This window comes from Malaya genurostris, chromosome 3, assembly GCF_030247185.1.
Source record: "Malaya genurostris strain Urasoe2022 chromosome 3, Malgen_1.1, whole genome shotgun sequence".
NCBI classification, from domain to species: domain Eukaryota; kingdom Metazoa; phylum Arthropoda; class Insecta; order Diptera; family Culicidae; genus Malaya; species Malaya genurostris.
The window spans coordinates 49,362,537-49,389,443 of record NC_080572.1 but is presented as its reverse complement, the minus strand read 5'-3'; the positions used below and the strand labels follow the sequence as shown (position 1 = coordinate 49,389,443).

Genomic DNA, 26,907 nt, shown 5'->3' with positions numbered 1-26,907 from the left:
TTAACGAAACTCAACGAGTCTCCTTGAGAGCGTGTTTTACTTGCTTGTGTTTCCTGATAAAGTTCAGAAACTTTTAAAGGCGATTGTGATATAAGGAGAAGTAAAACTTCACACACTAAACGTGAATAAAAGTAAGAAACAAAACCCTGCAACACTCATTCCATCACTCGCGAACCATAATTAAAAGGACAATCAATTAGTAAAGATAGCACAACAGTTAACTTGTGAAGATTTCATTGAATAGCAATTGAAAAAAAGAAACATGTTCAAAAGTCCTTTCCCACGACTTTTCCAAACATCGGTAAATTCCGAATATGACTTCCGCTCCTCTCATCAACTTCGCTGCTACCCTGTGAATAAGTTTTCCATAATTGGATACTGACTGAGAATTATTGAGCTTACATGGAACGTGCTACTATTGGGATGAAATAAGAAAAGGGCCCCAATATCCTATGACGTTTTTCATTGAAAAACACTGGTGGCGTGGATTGCTCTGATTTTGCACTTTTGAGCAGAAGTGCAATTTTTTGACGGTGTTTTATTGTCATTTCTGCCCGAAAGTGCAAAACCAGAGCAATCCACGCCACCAGTGGTTTTCAATGAAAAATGGCACTAGTCTGACGATAGTCGTTGTAGAGTGTGTTATAACAAATGCTATAACGTACTAGAAAATGGTTGACGATCTTTTTTTCTAGATATGAAAACCAACGTGTATATATGTGTGTCTGTATGTTTGTTTGGAAGCAATAAACGAGCGATGGGAGTCACGCCGAAGCGCACTTGAAAGCTTGTGGCTTTATTCAGGATGAACGGTGTGAGCTTTGGATAGGAATAGTAGAAAATTCTATCACGGTAAGAAATAGGAAGACAGTAGTGAAAGGGATGCCAAATTTATTTGCAAACAAAAAGCATATATTTTCAACCAAATGTTAACCTAAATATGAAGTTCGATTAATTTCATATCCCATAACAATTACACCGACAGCAGTGCTGCTTACGGTACTATAAGTATACTGAAGTCTTTTTTATGCGAGTTTACGTACCGCATAAAAAAACCACATAACTTTGAAAATTCGCATAAAAAAACCGCATAACTCTGAAACTTCGCATAAAAAAAACCCATAACTCTGAAACTTCGCATAAAAAAGTCGCATAAAAAAACGCATTAAAAAGACCGCATGAAAAAAACCTCAGTGTACTCGATGAAAAAATAGTCACTTCTATTTGTGAAATCGATGAGTGCAGTTGCATGTGATTCCTTCAAAAATTCCTTCTAAACATCTGTCTGTTGTACGTATTCTGAAAAGACGAACAAAACTTAATCACTAAACATCCTGATTTGGCATCCCTGCCACACGGGGACATGTGTGTCAGGACCAATCAAACAGTTTCGCGAAGTCGTAAAAAAATATGAGCTACCAGGACTGGGCTGTTGCGACAAACCTGAGTCTGAAAGTAGTCACGGATTCTCTGACAGTCCCGGTGGGATCTCACAGCTTGAAAGAATTCTGGCTAGGAAACGTGTAATGAGATAAAATGAAATTTTATTCAATTGATGGTCAATACGTTTTTATTGGTTTGGAAGTTTAGGTCGAGTTCTTTCGTGCTCTGAGCAAGTTTATTAGGGGAAAGCTTCGTGAAATCAAGCGAAGTTTCCCTATAAATGTTGATTACGGCAATAACTGATGGGACTTGTTTGAAACTCAATCAGGTGATAAGTGTGTCTGAACTGATTTCTATTATTACTGTAATTTAATCGGGGGAATCTATTTCTTGTAGCATTAAAATGGTTGGTGTTTTTCGCACAGAAAGGTGTTTCGCACTTGAATTTTATCTAATCTAGAATTGATGTTGTGCAATGAGAACCCGATTCATCCTAAGTATTCTATTTTTACAGGAATTTCTTCTCCAGTAGTCCAATTGATGAAACATGATATGGACAAGGGTGGATCTGTTGTACTGAAATGTCATATTGCTAGTATGACTGGAGGATCCCGAGACGATGATGACATTCGAATCGAGTGGTATAGGTAGGTGCAACATTAATATAAATTCTAAAATACATGGTATTTATTAGGCTTCGAATGTGAAACCTTTTTCCTCGATTACTAAACATCTTAGCATTGCTCGGAAATTGAGCTTTACTTGAAAACTAATTTCAATCTTCAACTTTGTCTTTATATAAAATTGAGTGAAATACAATAAAATGTTTTGCCTTTCTCTATATTAGCGTAATAGGATTGCTGGATAACTGACTTTTATATATCATTATATATACTTTATACATCATCAAATCAGCTCGAAGATATCGGCAAATGTCTCTATGTGCACCTATCAAAGATATTTTTACCGCTCTATTTACTTGGAACCTCGCTGAACCGATTTCAACAAGTATAGACTCGATTGAAAGCTACTATTGAACCATTGATCAAGTTCGAAGATCAATGGCTGTCACTTCTGGTTCCGGAGATATAATGGTATTAGTGACGTAACCGACAAAACGCGTTGTTTTTTGTCGCTCAATTTTCTTAGGGATGGCTGAACCGATTCTAACAAGTCGTTTGAAAGATATTATACTACAGTATGGTGGACCAAGCTCAAACATTTAACACTCCGAATACCTTCGGGCTAAAAAGTTACGTGGACTACCAAGGATACCATGAAAAGTGGGAAAGCTTATTTTGACTGACTATATCTCAGCCAGTTTTTGACCGGTATAAAAAGTTTTATCACCATTAGAAAGGTAAATTCATCGAGAATTAGGGTCATGAAAAATAGGACAGCAAACAAGGTGATTTAAAAGAAAAGTTTGATTAGCTTTGAATTTCACCTACGTGCCCCAAATTTCTACAATATTAAAATTTCAAAATTTGAAAATATTTATCAGTAAACAGGAGATAGTTTTCCTCCACATATTTTACCTGATGCTAACTTTAATTGATTGGTGAACAAAAATGCTTAAGATGTTAGCTTTGAATATCTCGGCAGAGTCAAAAGCTTCTAATTTTATAGTTTTTGTAGAATTAGAACTTTTATTATCTATGTGTAACTAAAGGATGTCACAATTAATTTATTTTTTGAAAAAATCCTTATCTTTCAAATGATCATAATTTTTTTAAAATCGGACTACTAACGACTGAAATATGGTTAGTCAAGGTAAGTGTTCCCATTTTTTTTAAACAGCTTTGGTTTGCACTTTTTCTTATAACTTTGGTTCGGCAGTTCTATTTGTTATAACCCTTAACAGATTTCATTATCAATGAGTTCATCTTTCTTATAATAATAAAACTATTTATATCGATCAAAAACTAGCTCAGTTTTCTAAATTGTCAGTCAAAATTAGCTTTCCCATTTAAATCACCCCCTTGGTAATCGGAGCGTTAACAAGCTTAAGCTCGTTTTAAACCCGAGTAATCCCACTCAGTTTAATTGAAAATGACTATTAAGATCGTTGGTTTTTACTACACATCGCACCTTCGGAATTAAAAACTTATTCTCAAGCTTTATTTGCGGTGAAAGTGTTTATGGGTGGTGTTATCAGCACTTCTTTAGTCGAACGTTCTAAATTGTACGTATCGTTCTTTTGAAAACCGAATTCATTAAACAGAAAGCATGAACCATTTAGATTAATTTGCTTATCGTACAACGTGTTCCCTGAGTGTTCTAATTTTAATTTGTCATCCAATGTGTTTTATCAAGTATGCCTAGACCCTTCTCGTAACCTCAGGCTGGTTTTTAGATTTTCGTTTTTATTGTTAAAAAAAGTTACATTTTATCAAAAACAAAACAAACAAATAATCAAATCTACGGTTTTTGGAATTATTACGTCAAATTTTCCACGCGGTTATTTTTGCACGGTTTCCGCAACGTAACGGTACGTAACCCCCGTGTAAAAAGAGACCTTAGTGTATCTAGTTCTAAGGGCATGTGATATATGATTTTAGAACTAAATACCATGCGTCTCCATCGGATGATGACAATTTGATGGGGACGCATGGTCTTCCGAATGATTTATTTTTTTAATGTCTGATATTATTCCCGTCCACTTTTTTTTTTAAATCTGAAAAAAAAATTACAGCGTGATATACTCATAAATGATTTATTTTTGATGTAAAATCTAGAGTGGTACTAAAATTTTGAGTGCGATTAAAAAACTATCGAAAATTCTGAAAAAAATGTTTTCACATGAAAAACATTTTAAAAATTCTGAAAAAAATCAGAAAGGTTTCCCATAATTCTGGAGCTTCCGTTTCCATCTAGCGAGGATTGAGGGGCGCTTTGGCCGTGACTCATCTTATCCATTGTCGCATCGTCGGTGTTGTGGGTGATTTTCGTTTTTTTTGTTATTCGCCATCTTGGGCTCGTTGCTAGTTCCTGTAGATGCGCCTTATTGTACATTGATTGCAATTGTTTGCTGGTTTGATGCTGAAAGCGTTTTTGAAGCAGAAGTACTGGGTTCACTGCTTACCTTTGTCGAACGGTTGTTCAGCAAAATTGTAATCAGCTGATTCTCGTATGTAACCAACAATTTACAAGGATGCCTTCCGCTCTGCCTAGCAGTTACATAAGATGGAATCGCCTTTTGCAGTCGCATACGTAACATTCGCACGCCATTCCAGATTCCGGGGAAAACTTCCACCATACTTCCCTTTCGATGGAAAGAATTTCTCCGTACTTGCGACATATTTCTCGAACGAAGTAATCACTGACCTGCGGGGGAAGGTAATGTACACGTACTTCTATGGTCTCGTGACGAGACTCTCGTCCACCACGTACACATGGATTTTTTAATTTAACTGAAGCGAATGCAATTGCATCTCTTTCGCGTTTAAACATAAGGCACACACCTTGATGAAATGTTGAATATATTAACGTCTAGATGTATTCGTTCTTTTAGTAACATTTCAATTTAGGTTACTGCTGGTTTAACGTTGCAACGTTTGAAATCAATACAAATTAAATTTGGTCTTGTAGGCCAAGTTTCAGGCTTTTGTAAATCGTATTTACCTATTTCGTATACTCTATTTCTCACTACACTGCAGTGTATTGTCCTTGTTCCTGTATTCTCGACCGTAAGCACGAACTTTAATTGGTTATTTTTCATAAAGAACTCGAATTCTTGAAAATAACTGCAATTTTGTTCAGCTATAACTTTGTACAACAATACAGAAGACACGAATTGTCAATGTGCTGCCTTCAATAAAAAATTTAACAAAGAATGTTTTTTTTTTTAGATGTTTGTTATTAATTTGATTTATTTTTTGTTATTTTTAGACATTTTTTAATTCTTGGAAACGAAACTGATGTGATTTTCGGTGTATATTTATTTAAGATTATTTCCAATAACAGTTTGCGAGTTGAAACAATTTGAAAAAAAATAAATGCCTTTTATAAAAGTCAGTCTTGAGCCAAATTGGTCAGTTGATTTTGCAACTTTTACTGTTTCTCTTCCAGAATTGTAACGGTGCATCTATACTAAAGTACTACAATCTATACTAAAGTACAGTTCTGCAGTTATAGTTTTAATTGCTGAACCTGTAATCTGGAACTAGAATCTGAAACTGTATTCTGAAATTAAATTGAACTGAACTGAAATTAAGTTCAGTTGGACAAAAATCCAGGATTCAGTTGCGGAATGCGATTACTGATAATCTGTTGTTTTTGCTACTGGTTGAAGCGACCTCTCGTCACGACGTTCGAAATACATATGGGAGTGCGGCCTGAGCGTTTTGTGGTACGCAGAAACTCTGTTTTTGTTGCTGTTGGTGGAAGGTCCTCACAAAGACGTCCAGTTGTAAAGTAAGACGTATTCACGTTAGTAAGTGAAGTAAGACGTATTCACGTTATAAGTTTTAGTTACAATCGTTAGCAAGCCACGCACTCTGAATATCATATTGGTATTATGTACTGATATGCAGTGTTTAGAAAATCATGATCGGATAAAGTTCATTTCATTATCACTCGTAAAAAAATCACTTCTGAGAAATATGACTACGATATTTTCAATGCACGTAGGGTGGTCAATATGAACAACAATATTTTTTCCATATTTTTAAATAGTGATAGCTATGAAATGCTGTTTTTATTCCATCTGGTTGATTACATTGCACTATTTAGATTAAACCCTATAAAACGTTATTTAGCATGAATTTTATTTAGAGAAGTAACAGGAGCGCAGCATATTGAATGTCTGGAACGCACAGTAGGCGTTTGAATAGCACATTTGAATTAGCGTAATGGTAGCCTGTGCTCCTGTTACTTTAGTGTATGATATTCACTAAATTGGCTAATATTTTTTAATCAGCTCCTTAACATACTTTGTGATTGTTTTTTATTAATGTTGTTATTATCATTACAACTAATATTAATCACAGCACATGCTACTTTTATTGATAATATTACTCCACCACTACGGTATTGCCGAATAAATTTCGAATGCATCATTGATCCACTTATCAACTACCTTCCGTGCACTGAACATTTTCAGAAAGGTTCGGTTTTTGTTCAGCGGCTTTGAGTTGAAATGTAACGGCTCTGAAAATTCATTTCCCAAAAATCTTCTGTTCGAAAATCATATCAGATGCACTCATTGTGCAAACATTTTTCTTAGATATCATCGAGGAGAATGTTCGATAGCAATCTTTTTACAACTGATATTTTACCATGTGAAATCAGTTTCAGTGAGAATCGTGCTTGCAAAACATCTGTACTAAATTTTTCTGCAGTGAGTTCTTTAATCGACGATTGTTTGGTCTGAAAATCACTTGTGAAAAATATCAGCCATGATTTTCGATTTTTTCCAACTCTGCTGATATGATATGCATATCACAAACAAGTTATTGTATTGAACATCTTACAAGCCAGTTGAAATTTCCTTTTAAAAAGTTTTGTCGGTTCTTCACGATACGCTTTGTGCGATGATTCGTTCCATTCATGCGGTTTAAATGTTGCTCGCCACTCGCCACAGTTTGTAAACAATCAACATGGAAGCCGAAAGATGGGAACTGTCGACCGGAAACTGCGTGGTAAGATTTTGAAGACGATTAAGAGGAATCCTAATCTGTCGGACCGTGATTTGGCCAGAAAATTCGGTGCTGCCCATAGTATCGTGAGGGGAACTCGACTCCGGGAAGGAATCAAGTCGTATCGAGCTAGAAAACAGCCAAATCGTACCATAACACAGAATAGTGTGGTCAAAATTCGTGCTCGGAAACTATATGACCAGGTGCTGACCAAGTTCGACGGGTGTCTTCTGATGGATGATGAAACCTATGTCAAGGCTAACTTCGGGCAAATCCCAGGTCAAAAATTTTACTTGGTAACGGCTCGGGGGCATGTTCCAGCCAAATTTAAATTTGTTTTTTGCCGACAAATTTGCAATAAAATTTATGATTTGGCCGGGCATTTGCAGCTGTGGCAAAAAATGAGTTTTCGTTACAAATAAGACAATGACATCGGAACTATGCCAAAAAGAGTGTCTCCAAAAACGAATTTTGCCGTTCATTCCATCCTACGACCGGCAAGCTGTCATTATAGCAAAGTCGTTCAAGAATGGTATGCAGAGAAAGGGGTCCAGTTTGTTTCGAAAAACCTTAACCCACCCAACTGCCCCCAGTTCCGCCCTATTGAGAAATACTGGGCTATCATGAAGAGGAGACTCAAGGCAAAGGGAAAGGTTGTCAAAGACATTAATCAGATAACGATCTGGTGGAATAAGATAGTAAAAACGATGGACGAAGAAGGTGTGCGCCGCCTAATGAGCCGTGTTACAGGAAAAATTCGAGAATTCCTTCGAAACCGTGACGAATAATTTTATCTGTATTTTTTCTTAAAAGTATGAAGAAAACGCTACATTTGTATAAAAAAGATCTTGAATTCAATAATAAATAACTGAAATACAGGCAATTGTCTTTGTTTCAATTCTATCTGAAGCAAGCTTTATGTGGTTATGCCGATGATATGGAGAAAAAAAATGTTGCTGCGTTAAATACAACAAGAGATATTCACAATTCAGTTCTACCCATTCTTATACAGAGTGAATTTTGAAAAGTTGCCCCATACTAAAGTAAGACGTATTAACGTCAAAAAGAAAAATAATTATTTCAAAGAAGTTGTTGTTGTTGTTGTTGTTGTTGTCGTTTATTAGCGGCTTTAACCACGTTTGGGTCGTTCACCGCACTTTCAAAGAAGTTCATCTGAGTGGCAAAATATTTCATTTTCGATTTCCAAGCTGAGATTTTAAGATAAAACCAGCGAGACTGTTGACACGCATTACTTCTTCATTCAAATTGAAGATAAATTTACTGATATATTTCAGCGATTAAAAGCCGAGTTAGTTTTTTTTAATATTTTTTTCAAGTACTTTTCATTGTTGTTAAAAAAACCAGACCTGTTATTGTCATGTTTTCATTAATATTACTAAGGGATTCATAGAAAAAACTTTTCTTTGAACATTGAATAAGAACAAAAATGTTAGTTTGGGCATATTTTAGCGTAACCTTATTAATTTTTAATAGCTTTAACCCAAGATAAAAGAAATTTTTCGTTTTTTTGCCTTTTCTAAAAACAGTTAAACACGTTTTTGCATTATCGCTCTATATGACAAGTTGCAATTTCATACATACTACCGCAAATTTCCGGAACCGGAAGCCAGATCTGGATAAAATTCCGCATTAACTTATAGAAACATAATGGGCCGTATGAATAAAACGTAGCATGCTTGAATTTCGGTAGTACATGCTACGTGAGGATAACGTTTCTGTTCAAAACATGCTACAAACTGTAGCATTCACTACAAGTTTTCGGTAGGTAGCTCTAGAGTTTGATACTCGTGTGTTTGCGTTTGTTCAAATTGTTTTTTATTCATACCAAACCGCGTTATACTCTGTGGAATTTGTTTTTGAGAAGATACTACAAACAACAGACTTTACTACATTTTATTCATACGGCCCAATATTTTCATATATATATATTTGAATCTGAGTCTGCGAAGAGCGGTCTGTCCATTTCTGAAAAATTTGAGTGATTTCCGGTTTAGAGCACACGAACACTTCCGGTACTTTAGGAACCACGAACGATGATCGGGTATACCTAAAATAAACGTATTTGGTCATCAACTAATCAGACCTGTCTAATTGAAGAAATATTCGGCTAAATGAGAGTACTTGACTCGATCCTCTGTGTTATGTACAAAAACACGCTCCAGAAAATGATTTTGTTTTATACTTACACATACATACAGACATTTTGCGAGACTCGAGCTGAGTCGAATGGTTGGTTTTCAAGGTTATTGTATAGCCTTTCTCTATGAGGAAGGTAAAAATATTTTGTGACTCCTTAAAAAGTTTAAAATTTTGTAAATAGCGTTTTTGGCTCTTTCGTTCTTCAGAAGATTACCGACCCATGCCCTAAACCATACTAGCATAGTATGCTAGGTAAAATTATAGCTAAGTATTGTTTTCGCAAGCTCAACCTATTCTCCGAGTTGTTATTCTGTGGCCGTTTACCTTTCACCGAACAACACCCATTCACGTTTCATCTATTTTCTTTCTTCTTCGGCAGGAACAACGAACGACTCATCAAATCGGCGCATATCGATTTTCAACGTCGGAAACTGCACATAAAAAATGCAACAGCCAAAGATAATGGCGTCTACAGCTGTCTGGTGGTGCACCGTGAAACCGCCTCCGGTCTCCAGCCGGAAGCGGTCCCGAGTGTCAGAAACTACCGGCTTAAGCTAAAGGCCACCGCAATCGGCGACAACGGTGTTGGTGAGTTCTGAAGTTGATGAATATTTGATGTTGGCTTTTACTTTCCATGAATCACCTTCAATTTTCGGCAAAACTGATGGATATAATCATTGCGAATTTCTGACGGTGCTGGCCACATTGCGATGCAATAACTTTACTTTTTTTTGTAGAGCAATCTATTCTTAACAATGTGCTTATTTTATGTCTTATTTATTTTGAAATCAAATCCCAAATGGAATGAAGTCCTATTTGCAATCAAGCGTCACTCGTTCTAATAGTAAATCTGAGCACTTTCAATTGATTGTCCACGGTTTAACGATTTCCTTATGAAAAAGTTTTTCGGTATTTCAATCATTTTTTACGATTGAACATTTTCGTTTGTTAAATCCTAATCAAACAAGCCCTTTCATGCTTCGCTTACTATGGAATGACAACAGTTTGATGGTAAAAAAAAACCATGAATAGTTTGTATATAAGCACATTTGGCCGTGTATGTAAACTATTCATCATGAATCAAAATGCATCCAAGTTCGCTATCTCGGCATCGAAATCTGCTTTGTCTAACGAAATCCACTGTGCCATTCATTCAGAAGCCTCGTTGTTTACTTCTCTCCGCAGAAATGGGTAAAATCGACTGCACCAAGAGCCAAAATTTGTTACTATGCCGTGGAAAACGAGGTGATAAACCGATGGCGGCCGCACTGACCGCTAGTTCCTCACTCTCTTCCCAGTTGTCCGCCGGTACCGTTGCTGCGGATACTGTAGCGTCCGCGTTGGTACAGATCGTACAACATCCGGCCAATACGGTGGTCAATGAGAGCGCTCCGGCTATTTTTAATTGTAGCTTTCAAACGGCTCCTAACGAGACGGCATTCATCCTCAAGTGGCGCAAGGATGGAAAAGTGATCCGCAAGTGGGACAACGGAGCCACCGAACTGGACGAGGGCATAACTGAGAGTTCGATGTTTCGGGATGACGGTAAGTAGTGGCATTTTTTTCCACTAGAGCGAAACAAAAATTGGCTGAACTTTAACAAGCTTCCGGAAATCAATTTAGGTCTATGCCAGTGATTCCCAAAGGGGTCGATTTCGACCCCCAGGAGCAGGATAACAGGTGATAGATTCCAAGAAGTTCCGTTTCGCTGCTGCTCACTGCCGGTTGAGTTTGGGAACCACTGTATAAAATGACCACCCTAAGGCACACCATTGAATTAGGCTCGCTTTTGTCATGCGAACTCTACTGAGGCTAGTTTCGTTATTTCCAGCCCGAATTCATGTGGACAGGAACAATGGATCGCTTGTGTTCAATTCGGTTATTGCCAGTGACGAGGGAAGCTATGACTGCCAAGTGACTAACAATGGAAGCGAGTTTTTGGTAACGTCGAAAGCAGCCGAACTACAGATTATATGTAAGTAGAACTTGACGGAAGAAAATTTACAAAAATATATGCATTATTCAACACGGTTTACTCTTGCTGGACATTTTACTGAGTGGGTATAATTTGTGTTCAGAAGAACTAATTCTGCGTTCGAAGAAACATCAGATATGAGAACCTTAAAGGGTACACTAACGAATATAACATATCGAATATATCAGTTGTGACAAATGAGAAAATCAATTGCTTATAATTCATAGAGAACATGTTTTTCGTTCGGTTGGAAGAATGAAGATTTAAGTTGTGTGGTAAAGATTCGGCTTAAACATTCAAACATGTTTAATGAATAGCGTAAAGCCTAATCATAGTTTATGGACAGATGCCGGAAAACGATGTTTGAAGTCGTTACGAAGTTCAAAACTACTGCTAAGCAAAGCCTTGGTATTACATTCCTTTTGTAGAATTTAACCTTCTGTTTCGTCAGATTTCGCAACCGATTCATCGTGTACAGAACTGTTGCATGTCTGGTGCAACGATACTACTGACTCTAAGAATTCTGCCCGGTCGGGGCTCGAACGTACAACTGGCTTGTAAAGCTTGCTTCAGATAGAGACAATTGCCTGTATTTCAGTTATTTATTATTGAATTCAAGATCTTTTTTTATACAAATGTAGCGTTTCCTTCATATTTTGAAGAAAAAATACGGGCAAAATTATTCGTTACGGTTTCGAAGGAATTTTCGAATTTTTCCTGTAACACGGCTCATTAGGCGGCGCACACCTTCTTCGTCCATCGTTTTGGTTATCTCATTCCACCAGGTCGTTATCTGATTGATGTCTTTGACAACCTTTCCCTTTGCCTTGAGTCTCCTCTTCATGATAGCCCAGTATTTCTCAATAGGGAGGAACTGGGGGCAGTTTTTCGGAACAAACTGGACCCCTTTCTCTGCATACCATTCTTGAACGACTTTGCTGTAATGACAGCTTGCCAAATCTGGCCAAAACATTACGGGATGGTCGTGGGATCGAATGAACGGCAAAATTCGTTTTCTGGAGACACTTATTTGTAACGTCAATAGGAATTTTTTCGTTGTTGATATTTTCGCTCTGAATGACGGTTTAAAAATTTGAACACATCTCACCCTGTTGTTCCGAAACCGAAAGTAAGATCCGAACAGAAGTCAAAAGTAGTATTTTTATAGACGTAGACCCTGTTATTTGGGTCTAAGTTTAAGAAAATCGACCCGACCGTCTCTGAGAAAATGGAGAGAATTCCGTTTTTGATATTTTGACCACTATTTCCGGTACTTCCGGAACCAGTAGCTGGGAACCTAACTACCATAACCTATAAATTGAAAATAATTTGGGCGAAATTTACAAGAATTTTTTCGATTTTTGCTTTATCTGGATCTGGATAAAATTCTTCATCAACGTATGGAAACATAATACTTTTCATTTAAATCTGAGTTTGCGAAGATCGGTCGGTCTTTTTCTGAGAAATTGGAGTTATTTTCGGTTTGAACCACACGAGCATTTTTCCGGTACTTCCGGAACCAGAAACGATGATCGGGTATACCCAAAACCAACGTATTACTTCATGACCTAATCAGAGCTGTCTAATTGACGAAATATTTGGCTAGATGAGAGTATTTGACTCGATTTTCCGTGTTATGTATAAAAACACGCTCCTGAAAATGAAATTTTTATGCTTATCAGTCTGTAATTCCGATACCGGAAGTCGTAGCCGGATGAAATTCATAAGAGTTAAATGAGATTGCAAGACATTTTATTTAAACCTAAGTTTGTGAGAATTGAATTGGTCTTTGAGAAAATCAAGTGCACTTTTTAAATTACTTTTGCACCTTTTACTCCGGAAGTCGAGTCCAGATGAAACTCAATAGCAGAGTATGAGACTATAATGCCTTTAATTTAATCTAAGTTGAAGAATATCGGTTAAGCATTTATTTTTCAATTTTTTTTGTACATTTTACCCCGTTGCTCCCGAATTGGAAGTTCGATCCGGATAATATTCAATAGTATGCTTGGACCAAGAGACCTTTCATTTGAATCTCAGTTTGTGAAAATCGGTCAAAAGTAGTCTTGTGAAAATTAGTTGAATTTAAACATCATTTCCTGTTGCCTGATTGCCAAAATATGCATACTTATTGGGAGTACGAATTTGTTTGGTCCATTTTCAAAAGATGGCTCTGGCTGTTATGAATATCAACCAGTAACAGCTGGATGTCGGATGTTCTAAGTCGCATCAATTTCCAAGATGGCGACATCCGGTTCATCGATATTCGTTACAAACCATCGGAATCAGAATATGACTATATTTGGAACGGGTTTGATGAGTAGATGTCGGAAAACGATGTTTTAGGCGGTTTTGAATTCCAAGATGGTGACTTCCAGTTTATCGATATTCCTTCAAAACCCTTACAATACGGGTACCGAGGTTTGATGAGTACATGTCAGAAAACGATGTTTGAAGTGGTTCTGAATTCCAAGATGGCGATTTCCGGTTTATTGATAATCCTTGAAAACCTTTACAATATGGGTTTTTTTGGAACGTGTTTGATGAGTAGATGTTAGAAAACGATGTTTGAGGTGGTCCTGTATTCCAAGATAGCGACTTCCGGTTTATTGATAATCCTTGAAAACCTTTACAATATAAGTATTTTTGGAACGGGTTTGATGAGTACATGTTAGAAAACAATGTATGAGGTGGTTCTGAATTCCAAGATGGCGACTTCCGGGTTATTGATAATTCCTGAAAACCTTACAATATGGGTATTTTTGGAACGGGTTTTATGAGTACATGTTGGAGATGGTTCTGAATTCCAAGATGGCGACTTCTGGTTTATTGATAATCCTTGAAAACCTTTACAATATAGTTTTTTTTTCGGAAAGTGTTTGATGAGTACATGTTAGAAAACGATGTTTGAGGGGGTTCTGAATTCCAAGATGGCGACTTCCGGTTTATTAATAATCCTTGAAAACCTTTACAATATGGGTTTTTTTGGAACGTGTTTGATGAGTAGATGTCAGAAAACGATGTTTTAGGCGGTTCTGAATTTCAAGATGGCGACTTCCGGTTTATCGATATTCTTTCAAACCCCTTACAATATGGGTACCTCGGTTTGATGAGTACATGTCAGAAAACGATGTTTGAGGTGGTTCTGAATTCCAAGATGGCGAATTCTGGTTTATCGATATTCTTTCAAAACCCTTACAATATGGGTATTTTTGGAACGGGTTTGAATCGTTTTCCAACATCTACTCATCAAACCCGTTCCGAAAAAAACCCATATTGTAGTTATTTCCATGGAATGTAAATGAGCCGGAAATTATTTGCCTTGTATGCAAAATCCTCTTTTTTCGAAGTAGGTTCGCAAAAAAAGATTACGTTGTTTGGGATTTTGTTCGTAAAAAGAGTTACGTAAAAAGAGGTAACGTAAAAAAAGTTTAGGTAAACGAAGGTTTGGGTGTATATTGTATCAGAATTTTTTTTCTATTCCAACAAAAAAGACCAAGACGAAACCGCTTAGTAAATACTTACAGTGATGTGAAAGTAATATTCTGTTCTTTTTTTGTTTCGAACAGCTAATCTTCGATTTACACCTAAACCACCTACCTCAAAGAATCTTGAGCTTGGTTCAGTAGCGAAAATTCACTGTAAAGCTCAGGGCACACCATCACCGATGGTACACTGGATCACCGAGTCGAGTAGGACGGACCTTCCGTCGGCGGTCGAAGATGTAAATGGAACACTTATATTTCGTACCGTTAGTACGGCCCATCGGGGCAACTACACATGCGTCGCATCCAACAGCCAGGGAGAAATCAGTGCTTTGGTCATAGTTAATGTCGTAGTGGCACCCAAGTTTGAAGTTGCTCCCGAAGGTTCCATACAGGTGGTGGAAATGGGTACTGTTCATATTCACTGTGTTGCCACCGGAGATCCTAAGCCAACGGTTCAGTGGGACAAGGATCTCCAGTACCTTCACAGTTCGAATCAGTCCGAAGAGAATCGTTATCGCATTTTGGAGAATGGTACGTTGGTACTCAGTGAAGTACACTTAGAGGATGACGGAAAGTACGGATGTACGATTGGCAACAGTGCTGGATTGAAACGAGAGGAGGTTCATCTGATTGTGAAACGTAAGTTTACTCGTTGTCACAATTACCAAACAGATTAGTATATTTATATTTTTCTCTCTCTCTCTCTATAGCGGCTGATGGTATGCCTCTACCGGAAGAATCCTCTGAGGATGGTTTTTTAATTACTCGAGCTGTTCTCATCACGATGTCCGTCGCTTTTGCCTACATTATTTTGGTAGTCGGTCTGATGCTGTGGTGTCGTCATCGGCGAGCAGCTCGGAAAGCTCGTCTCAATATGAGCTCCAAGGAAAACGGAGATGTGGATATGAAGAATTGTGAAATCGAACCATGCCTTCCGGAGAAATCTTCACAGGAGACCAAGTCAAAATCTTCCAAGAAAACAGGACATCAGAAAAATGGATCCACTGCCGATGGTCAGGAAAAAAGTGATGACACCGTAAATTCTACTAAGTCCAAGAAATCCAGTAGCTCTACCTCTTATCTGGACCAGTTATCCGTTAACCGTTCCAGTCTTATCGATATGCTGCAAATAGGAAAGTGTGACTTTGGAGATGTGTTCATTGGTAAGATAAAAGAAAACGATTGTCGAACGGCCGCTGTGCAGGAGGAAACTAGCCGACAACCAGTAACCGGTGATGAAGTAGTTCACGCAGACAAAGCCACCGAAGTAACCAACGAAGATGAGAAAATCACGAAAAAGCCTTCCAACGAGGAGCTCAACGAGATCAAGCTAGAGAACGACTATAAGCTTGTGATGGTGAAGGCACTGACCAAGGTGAAAGATGAAAACTGTTGCTCAGAGTTTCGCCGACAACTGGATCTCTTCAGGAATGTTTCCCACAAGAATGTAGTCAAACTGTTTGGGTTATGCCGAGATAAGGATCCGCACTACATGTTGCTGGAATACACTGACTGGGTAAGTGTGACAAGAGTCCTTTGGCAAGACGCCGTTTTAAATTCATTGAAGAGATGGATCTTTCGTAAATTTCATTTATGCCTAGACGGATTCATTCTTAACAATGATGTTCGAACGAATAGCTTCATTTGTGCCCAGCCTATCTGCAAGGACGAAATAGTGGTCCCGGCATGTGACATGTGATTAAAATATACTTTTGTGAATTTTGTGTGGGCAGTGAGAACGAAGTTCGACTATTCTTTCATGTTCCGCCATCGGTTTACCAGTATTTTATCGGTTCGAATCGAACTGCTATTGTTACCTAGAAGTTCAACTTAAACCGCAGACGCAAAGTTTACACTATTTATATAACTATGGAAAGCTACTGCTATACAGTTTTAGAATCGGTATGTGTCATTCAGCTGAAGTTTAAGCAATAATACTGTTTTTACTATGAAAATGTCGAATTTTGTGACGGATAAAGTGTTTTCGGAGATAGTTTCTCTTCATTGTTTCAGTATGAAGAAAACAGCTGCCGAAAGTCATCGTATTTTTGTGGAAGTGTATGGTGAGCATTAGGGTGGGACAAGGTTGTATGGGAAAAAGATGAAAAGGTTTAATTTCTCACTCCACAAAACTTTTCGTTTTCCTTTTGGGTCCCATAAGCACCATGCAAAATCTTAGCTCGATCGGAAAAAACTATATTTTTGCGCCCGAGGTTTAAAGTTTGTTTGGGATTTTGTATGGAGAAATTCACTTTTAACAAAAAAATCGGCTGGAGATCAACCTATGAATTCTAAAAACCAGTGCATGTGATAGTTTTGTAGGAAATTCAACGAGGAAAGAAACTTTAGAAGACAATCCGACGTTTGTAGAAAAAGTTATTAAAGGAAACCCTGCACAAGGTCCGAACAATGGCTCACTCCTTAATATATCTAGCACCACTGCTGCTAGTGAAAGTAATATGTGACTTCCTTTTAATGTGCTATAACGGTTGATCCGAGATATTTGATGTATTAACGATAGTTACTCAGCATAGTATACAGATTATTTTTAAGTGACAAACCATGCTCCAAAACTCACTGTAAAGACACAAAAAGTCATGTAAATTGTGTTTTTGTTTGCATAAAATAGTATCATCTATTCGGCAAAGTTATTGGATTTGAGTTTATCTAAAATATTGTAGAAGATTCCAAGAACCTGTTTCTTTAAATTAAAAAGTTAGGTTTTTTTGTGTCTTTACAGTGAGTTTTGGAACACAGCTTGTCACTTAAAAATAATCCTCATATTCAGCTGAGAAACGTTTGTGAAGACATCAAACAACTCAAATCAACCGTTATAGCATAATAGAAGAAAGCACAATCATATTACCACCACTAGCAGCAGTGGGGCTAGATATATTAAGGAGTGAGCCATTGTTCGGATCTTGAGTCGATTTTCCTTTAATCTAAAGTTTTCCTACTCGATAAATTTCTTACGAAAATAACACACGCACTAATTTTTAGAGTTCATAGGTTGATCTCCAGCCGATTTTTTTGTTGTAAAAAGTGAATTTCTCCATACAAACTTCAAACCTCGGGCGCAAAAATATAGTTTCTCCGATCGAGCTAAAATTCTGCATGATGCTTACGGGACCCAAAACGGAACACGAAAAGTTTGGTGGAGCTGACATCAATATTTTGTCCCATCCTAGTGAGCATGCTCTAGCAGAGCGAACAAGTCGGAAGTGGTTTGCACGGATTAAAAGTGACACTTATGATTTGTATGAGCTTGCTAAATCACTCGGAGTTACGCAGCCAGCCATTTGCTAATGTTTAAAAGCAATATGAATTATCCGAAAGGTACGTTATCGGGTGCCGAATGAATTGAAGGCAAGTTACGTCGAATGCCGTTTCTTCACGTGCGAACATCTGCTTCAAGGTTTTTTTTTGCGTCAGACTATCTATTGTGTGTCTCTTGCGATCATTCAAAACGTCGGGCAACGAATGGAAACCCCGACCATGCATCGTCATCGACAGCAGTTCATAATATTCATGGCGTGGAGGTTATGCTCTGTATACGCTGGGATCAGTTGAGTGTGGTGTATTGTGAGCTGATGTAACCGAGTGATAGGACCACGGGGAAGTCTACCGACGACAATTGATGCGTTTGAGCCGTGCATTGCAAGAAAAACGACCACAATACACCGATAGACACGGTAAAGTAATTTTGCAACATGATAATGCTCGCCCTCATGTTGCTTAGTCGATAAAAACATACTCAAAAATGCTCAAATTGGAAGTCTTACCTAACCCACCGTAAAGCCCACACATTGTTCCTTTCGATTACTATTTGTTTCGGTTGATGCAGCATGGCCCGGCTGACCAGTAGTACTCTAATTATGATGAAGTCAAAAAATGGATCGATTCATTGATTGCGGTCGAATCTTCCAAGAAGAGTATCCGTAAAATATCAGAAAAATGTGGAAAAGAAGGGGTTAGCGACAAACAATGCTTCGAATATTAAATTAGTAATAATTTTGTATCCATAAAGTTTCAAATTTCGAAAAAAAGCTACGCAAACTTATTTATACTCCTATTAATTATCCATTGATTCATCATAGGCCTGAAAGAATGGGTTATTAAGCTGTTATCTGTTCCAACAATGTTCTAGCTGTTGGGAGGAACACTATTAGGAGGTACTTCAGGGGTTTAGAAAAATCGAAATTTCGATAATCCTATTTTGACTGCGGAATGGAATCTGTTGGAATTCTGCTACGTACAAGTAGTTCCTGGTTTTGATAGGAAATTCGAACAGCCATGAAGCACAGTCTCTCGTTTTGAACTGGACTTTGAGGATTTTGCATGTGGATGTTCAGTAGAAGGGAAAATTTTAGGTTCATTTTTTTGGTAATTTGAGGAAAGACCTCTTGTTCATTGACCCTCAGGGAGTGATAAACGATGTGCCTTCACTATTTTCATCAGGGTCAAATGACAATTTTAAGCACTTCTGCATATGTTTACTTAGACCATTTCTACAATTCATATGCAGCACATGCTGAAAGGTCATGCGAGTTTGCCTCGAAGTAGAGACACCTGGGCACCTTTATATTTCCCACATTTAGGTCCATTACTAATAAGTAGCAGTGTGATGGAAGTGTTTACAGTTCGAACCATTCCTAGCGAATGCTACGAAAGTCCGATGAATGTTACTCGAAACTAGTCATTACCAATTTGTTGCAATTTTATTTCCAAGGGCCGACACATAAATATGTAACCGATTATTGCGTGAGACTCGTACTATTGAATCACAATTGATTTCAATAATAACTAAGTTTCGCAAGAAGAAACATTCTTTTCATAAATGGCATCCAAATAAGTCATTTAGATATTTGGGTAATTGGTTGTGTAAAAGTTGGAAATATTGACTACGTAAATAAACAATAATAATTTACCATGTATTTTCAGGGAGATTTGAAACAATTCCTACTAGCCACGTCGCCTAGCATACCTCCCAACGGTAGCGTTGAGTCCAAGAATACTGCCAAACCTCCGCCACTTAATGTACCACAAATACTCGCTCTAGCTCATCAAATTGGACGAGGAATGGATGCTATCTACAAGGCTCGTATTATTCATAAGTATGCATTTCAAAATGAACGTTCAGTATCATTACACTAACTTAACGAATGTTTTCAAAAGGGATCTTGCAACGCGCAATTGCATAATCAGCAGTGATTTCTCAGCTAAAATCTCGCTACCTGCGCTCAGTAGGGACAAATACAACAAAGAGTATTTCAAGTTCAGGAATCAACTCTTGCCGGTACGATGGATGGCTCCGGAGTGCATTCAGGACGACGATTACTCGATCAAGAGTGATATCTACTCGTTCGCAGTGCTTGTGTGGGAGCTTTTCACTCAGGCTACCGAGATACCATTCAAAGATCTGACCGATGAGGAATACGTAACGCAGGCACAAGGAGGTAAACTAGAGTGGAAGTTGGCGGAGAAAACACCAGAAGGTCTACACAAGATACTGGTCGGTATTTCAAGATGAGTGTTCGCTGTAACTGAATAACGTTACTTTAATTTTTTTTTCTTTGTTCATTTTAGACAACTTGTTGGTCAGCGAGTCCCAAGGAAAGGCCCTCATTCAGTCAGCTGGTTGTCGCTATCGGAAATTGCCTACAGAGCGAGTATCCAAAGGAACCAATGGAGCAGATAGTTTGAATTATGATGGATTTGGGTCCAACCGACAGCAAAAGATCATGACTTTTCTATGCATTTATAATGGTATCGCCCAACATTAGTAGCCTGCATCGACAACGGCTAACACTTTATACAACGATAATTATTGCAAGAAAGCATTTTATGATTACTGCTATTAACTGTATTATAGTATTTATTGCAAGCAAAGTATTAGATCATTATACATATTTTTTATCTTTCCCATATGAGAGGGGGATTTAAAACTATTCGTTCGAAATGTACTGCTGGTGTTTAATAATTTTGTCTGTGACAGAAGAACAAGAAAACAAATCATATTACGGAGCATTTATTTATCGAATTGATAGCATCAACCAACCGTAACGTAAAACCGTAAACGTACATGCAAGTGAAGACTTAATATTGATAATGTAGCTAAGCAAAACTTACAAACAACAGTTTATCAATAAATTATCAACCGGACTGCATTATTGTATGTGTAAGAAATAAAAATTATACTGATAGATATTTATACAACTCATGCAAATAGGGTTAGGTTATATATTACAAATTGTCGCTCAGAAAAATTGAAGCAGTATTTTACTACTCAATTGTATTGGCCATTGAAGCCAACCATTTACTGCGGAAAGTTGAAACCACTAAACAAAACTAATAAACTGCCAGTTTTCTAACCAAATAAAGCTGTATAACAACTAATATTTTAATCAGTGATATTCGCTTTCGGATGTCAGAGAAATAAGGTTCGAATTGCAATACCTAATCGTTCTTTACAGTCCTCCAGTTTAGTATGTTATCAATCAATCCTTTGATATTTAGTTCATTGTAAAAATTAACCTTGGCATAATTGAGGTAGTGGAACGGTCTTTTTTAGAGAATCAAACATACCAATATCCAATAGTTTTTTTTTTATTATATTCAAAGAAAATTTTCGTACAACTTGAAATCTAATTCCGTACATCTACTAGAAAAGAGCACAAATCGTAGCTAAAGTTTAATATGAATATTCGAGAATTTGTCTCTCAACTAACAGTTACTCTTGCCTTCAGCTTTTTGTGTAGTGCCCTACAATAGCAGCATCTACTAATCACTATTTCTAACCAGTCACTAATGTCGCATTACACAATCTGCTTGAACATTTTCCAACCATTTGAAAATAGTTTATCTAACTTTCGACCAATGAGAGCGTTGAAACAACTTTGTAAAAAGTGGAGTGAAACCAGAATAGTTGCATTTTTATCAGTAATCCAACAAAACACGACAGCACATATTATTAGTATAGTGCATTGGAATTCCATTCTTAGTAGCCAATAAATGAAAAATGTTTTTTTTTCTAAACAAAACTCGTAAAAAAATATTTTTGAAATTATTTTGTACATAGTAACATATCAATTTGACCGTAGTAAGTGATATCTTAGGTTATACACAATTCTAAGCGGTTTCTTCCATATAACATAAAATTATGTTTAAGATTTACTTTTAAGGTGAATAGATTTCCTCACTTATCTTATATTGTTTGCTTTCGGCATGGAAAAAAAAGAAAAAGTTAAAAAAAACAAGAGCAGAACAAATAACGTCTAGTCATGGATATGAAGTTGAAAACAAACGCCACGTGCAGTTGTTATTGCGTTCGCGATTGCTGCCTTTTTAAGTTTTGATAGTGAAAGTTACTTTCCAGTAGCCATTTATCCAAGAGTTAGTATACACTAGCTGTCCGGTAAAGAAATGTCATGAGGGCAGTTTATAAGTATGCAGATTTGTGCTTATGATCGATATGAATAAATATGAAAGTGCTTATTCGAGATAAAAAAAAAACACACGGATTTTTTTTTATATTCGATCCGAAATTTCCCATTTACTGAATGATTTCTTTTTCAAATTTCACGATACCGAAGAAATGAGAACTTGCTTATAACACTGAGCACGTTTGAACGGTTGAATGAAAAAACACGATAAGTGCAACTTAGTTTGGAAAACCCGTGAAAACATTGAGTGCAAAATCCGGACATGAAATTTGCAATGCAAAATCCGTTTGAAAACATCTATTTCGCGAGAACCGGACGAAACAACTGAATGCAAATACCGGATAAAAATTTAGACGGTTCATCACAACAAACGGCAGCACGGATCAGGCCGCCCGTAACAAATAAGCAAACCATGCTTCGTCCGCAAGGTGATGAGTGCTCAAAATTTCAATCCGTCACTTAATTGAACGGCTGAAAGCAAAAATCGGATAAGTGCAACTTAGTTTGGTAAACCAGTTTCAGTAGTTTTGAATGCAAAAATCGGATAAAAATATTGAGAGCAAAAACCGGACATGGATTTTTTAATGCAAGAATTGTTTAAAAACTCAATAAAACAAGCGGCAGTCGGTGAAAACTTTGAATACAAAAACCGGATAAGTACATTTGTTTTGAAAGAACCGGCTAAGTTTTTGTGCGATTTTTTGCATTCAAAGTTATTTTATCCTGTTCTTGCAGAAAAGATGTTTTTAAACGATTCTTGCATTGAAAAATCCGTGTCCGGTTTTTGCTCTCGATGTTTTTAAATCCGATTTTTGCATTCAAAAATATTTAAACGGGTTTTCCAAACAAAGTTACACTTATCCGACTTTTGCATTCAGTCGTTCAATTGACATCCAATAGGTGCGAACATTGGAAAAAAGGACTAAAACAGTTTAAATCTCTAAGTCTTGTTAGTTGGTAGCCAAGAAAACTTGTCTGACTTTACCTGCTTCCAGTAACTTTACCTGCTTCCAGTAACCGGTTCCAAAAACATATTTAATCTTTCGTCAATTCCCGGCATAAAACCGTTATGAAAAAATCATCATTACATCGCAAGATGGATTCAAAAAGGTTTTTCCTTTTTGTTTTTCTTTGGTTTCCGAAATTCTTGTTGTAGAATGTAAAAATAATGGCATAAATGTAAAACTGATTGCAGAAATGGTAAACCCCTTTGGGTATATTAGAATGCAAAAATTTGATAAAGCCGGACACGGATTTTGCAATGCAACGATCGTGTAAAACTTTTTTTTTCTTCAAGAGCCGACCAAAAACATTTTTCATGCAAACACCGAATAAAAACATTTGTTTTTGAAGCTGAAGTTTTTATCCGGTTATTGCAAAACATGTTTTGAACGATTTTTGCATTGCAAAATCAGTGCCCGATTTTTACAGTCAATGTTTTGACGTAAATACGTCTCTCTTTACTATGGAGTGCCTTTTCAAAATTCACTCTGTACAAGTATGGGCAGAATTGAATCGTGAATATCTCTTGTTGTATTTAGGACAGCAACATATTTTTTGTCCATACCATCGGAAATATGTTCAGCAATTTATGATGAAATTTTCAGTAGTATGGCCATAAATAACCTAAAATAAAAGTTTTCTAAAATATTTAGTATAATCGAGGTGAAATTCGTGCAAAATTTCAACCGCATGAATTGAGCGAATAATCGCACAGGCGTATCGTGCAAACCGACACATAGAAGTACGGGATATTTGCAATGATTGAGGGCAGTGGGCTTGCGAAACGTTTTATTCGCTAGTAAAACAGGCGCTAACTATGTATAGTTATGAAGCATGATTATTGACATCGAGATTGGTACAGATTTTAAAAGAGACACAGGTTTTCACAAGTTTCCGAAAGCGATCTCAGACTGGTAATGAGCCTCTAAAAGTTTTCAAATTGCTAGGAAAAACAGAGTAAAGTGCTCGCGAATATCCTGTTTTGCAATGTTCTAATGGGAAGTGGGCACAGGCTAATTTTTGCATCGAACACAGATTTTTTAAAAAATGACCTGGCATCCTTGCTGCCTTCATGCAAAGACGATGGATGAAGTATTTGCTTTGTCATCTGCTAGATAAATCTCGATGAACATTAGAAAAGGTCCCAAGGGCAAATGACAGTTTCTCTTGGTTTACTTTCTCTTTCAATTATTACGGTAAATTCCAGTAATTTCCCACAAATTCTACAGTTTCTATCGAAATTTGATGGTTTTTGCTATTGTCCTATGTGAATTGTTAGATGGAAGAATTGCTGATTGAGCCGTAATACTCGAAAGAGAAAGTAAACAAAGAGAAACTCTCATTTGCACTTAGGAACTTTTCTCGTGTTTGTCTTCAAATAGTCAACTACTCGATTCGCAGTATGCGGGTATGCCAAATATGTTAAGCAAGTTCTCGTTTGCTGCATACCGTGTTCGTTTGGGTGAATGTGTAGTACATTGCAGTTCACTATTAATTTTGGTCATTTAGGGGTTAGCCAAATTTTGTGCTAAAGCACATAACCGTTTTTATTATTTTTACGTTTCGTCTTTGACTCATCAGTGCAGAGCGGTTCAAATTGAACTGCTTAGTGCTAAACTCGGCAGTTCAATTTAAACCGCTAAGCAGACGTAAAGTTTCTGCTATTTACAGAACACTTTTTGTTTTGCAACGGAGTGCAATGTCTTTTCTGACGTGCTGAACGAAAACGTGTTTTCGACTATTTCTGGCCGATGCAGGTTTGGTAATTTAGGGGTCAAATTTTGTGCTAGGGCACATAACCGTTTTTATTATTTTTATGTTTCGTCTTTGAACTGCTCTGCACTGATGAGTCAAAGACAAAACATAAAAATTAAAAAAAAAAATGATAAAAAAAATAATTTTGGTTCACCGGTGAGCGTTGGAACTGCAGGTGATGCTGTACTGACAGAGTAGATTCACAAATACCATACTTTAAGCGCTTGTAACTAGCAGATTTGTAGATGGATTCATACTACCAATAGGTTCAAAAGCATTGAACTCAAACGTGTATAGCAAAAGGCATTTTGGAACGGGTTCGACGAGTAGGTCTCAAAAACGGATGTTTCTAGTCACTTTTAAACCCAAGATGGCTTCCAGTTTGTAAAGATTGTTGCAACTTCTTACATTATTTGTATTTTTAGAACGGGTATGGCGTAAATTATTGCTTCAAGAAATTTTCAAATTCAAGATGACATCTTTCGAGCAGAATTTGGAAATTTGTCTATATTCTTTCAAAATTTCACATTAGATTTGACCCAAATATTAGTTAATATTATATACCTGTTGAAATCAATCTAATTTCTTATTTCAATATGGGTAAAAAAGTTTCTCCATAAATATTATTCAACATTGATACAGAATTAATGATATAAGATTTAGATCTGTATTCTGGAACTAACTTTCAGATCTGTATTCCAATCCTGTTTTTTAGAACTGATTTCTGAACTAGAATTTTAATCCTGAATTCAGTTTTAGAATTTATTTCCAGAATTCAGAACCTGCATGTTAGAACTAAATTCGGTTATATATATACTCGTAAGTGTGAAAGAAGCATGACAGCTTTATTCGTATTAAAATCTCTTAGTCCCGCCCGTATTTTTAAGTTGTTGGAAGTTTTTATTAAATTTCTTTCTATTTTGGAATACCATAAAGTTATATGAAATAATAATTATTTTCTATCAGGAATCAGAACTAATTGACTCAAGTGGCACGTTCCCCTAGGTATTTGGAGAAAACTCCTAAACGTTTTTTCGAAACAAAATATCACACGTTAAAATGATAATCTGGAAATCAGTTTTTTTTTTCAAATTTCTTGTTACTACCGATATCGACTTCAAGACTTCGAAGTCGATTTTTAAAGTCATTGCATAGCCTTTCTGTATAAGAAAAGCTGTTATTGTTGTTATTGCGATCATTGCAAATCTATTTTGTTGTTATTGCGATCATTGCAAATAAAACAATATTGAATTGATAATAACCATTTTTGCCCTTCTTATATAGAAAGGTTATGCAATCACTTGAAAAACCTTTTAGTAAAGTGTCATATACCATTCGACTCAGTTAATCGAGTTGAGCAATGGCTGTGTGTGTATGTGTCAAATAATCTCACTAGGTTTTCTCGGAGATGGCTGAACCGATTTTGACAAACTTAGATTCAAATGAAAGGCCTTATATTGAATTTCTGAATTTCATTTGAATTCAATTTCCGGTTCCGGAGTTATAGGGTAAAGTGAGTTAGATAATGTGCACCGTCGCTTAAACCGGCGAAACAAAAACCGTAAACAAATTTCTAAACTGGTCTCAAAACTACACAAATCGATAGTCATTATCAGTAGGCAACTAAACAAACCGATATCGGCTATCCTGGTTCCCGGTTCCGGAAGTACCGGAAATATTGGTCATATATTCCAAAATAGATATCACTCACTTTTCTCAGCGATGGTTAGACCGATTTCAACAAACTTAGACTCAAATGACAGGTCCTACGGTCCCATACGGAATTCCTGAATTTCATTTGGATCCGGTTACGGAGTTATAGGGTAAAGTGTGTTGAATATTGTACAACGTCACTTAAACCGGCAAAACAAAAACCGTAAACAAATTTCTTAACTGGACTGCGTATTTTCTGATGCAACAAAAATTTAAGTCGTCGTTCAGAGTACGATGGAAAAATCGTATAAAATCTTCAAAATTGGAATAAAAACTAGTAGAGTTTGGTCGTCATGTTAGTTGGTGGCTGTACGAACCGACTTCGATTATACCGGTTCTCGGGTTCCAGA

At 36.8% G+C, this 26,907-nt stretch overlaps 1 protein-coding gene across 1 annotated transcript in view; it reads left to right on the top strand.

Annotated features, from left to right (window-relative positions):
- Nucleotides 1–21,469, top strand: part of LOC131435006 (tyrosine-protein kinase-like otk) — a 92,178-nt gene extending 70,709 nt beyond the window's left edge. The window contains exons 4-12 of the mRNA XM_058602446.1: nt 1,898–2,030; nt 9,562–9,770; nt 10,368–10,727; nt 11,014–11,157; nt 14,727–15,284; nt 15,356–16,161; nt 19,587–19,759; nt 19,821–20,157; nt 20,232–21,469. Coding sequence (XP_058458429.1) covers nt 1,898–2,030; nt 9,562–9,770; nt 10,368–10,727; nt 11,014–11,157; nt 14,727–15,284; nt 15,356–16,161; nt 19,587–19,759; nt 19,821–20,157; nt 20,232–20,348 — 2,837 coding nt within the window. The 3' untranslated portion in view covers nt 20,349–21,469. The remainder of the gene's footprint in view (nt 1–1,897; nt 2,031–9,561; nt 9,771–10,367; nt 10,728–11,013; nt 11,158–14,726; nt 15,285–15,355; nt 16,162–19,586; nt 19,760–19,820; nt 20,158–20,231) is intronic.
- The last annotated feature ends 5,438 nt before the right edge of the window (nt 21,470–26,907 follow it).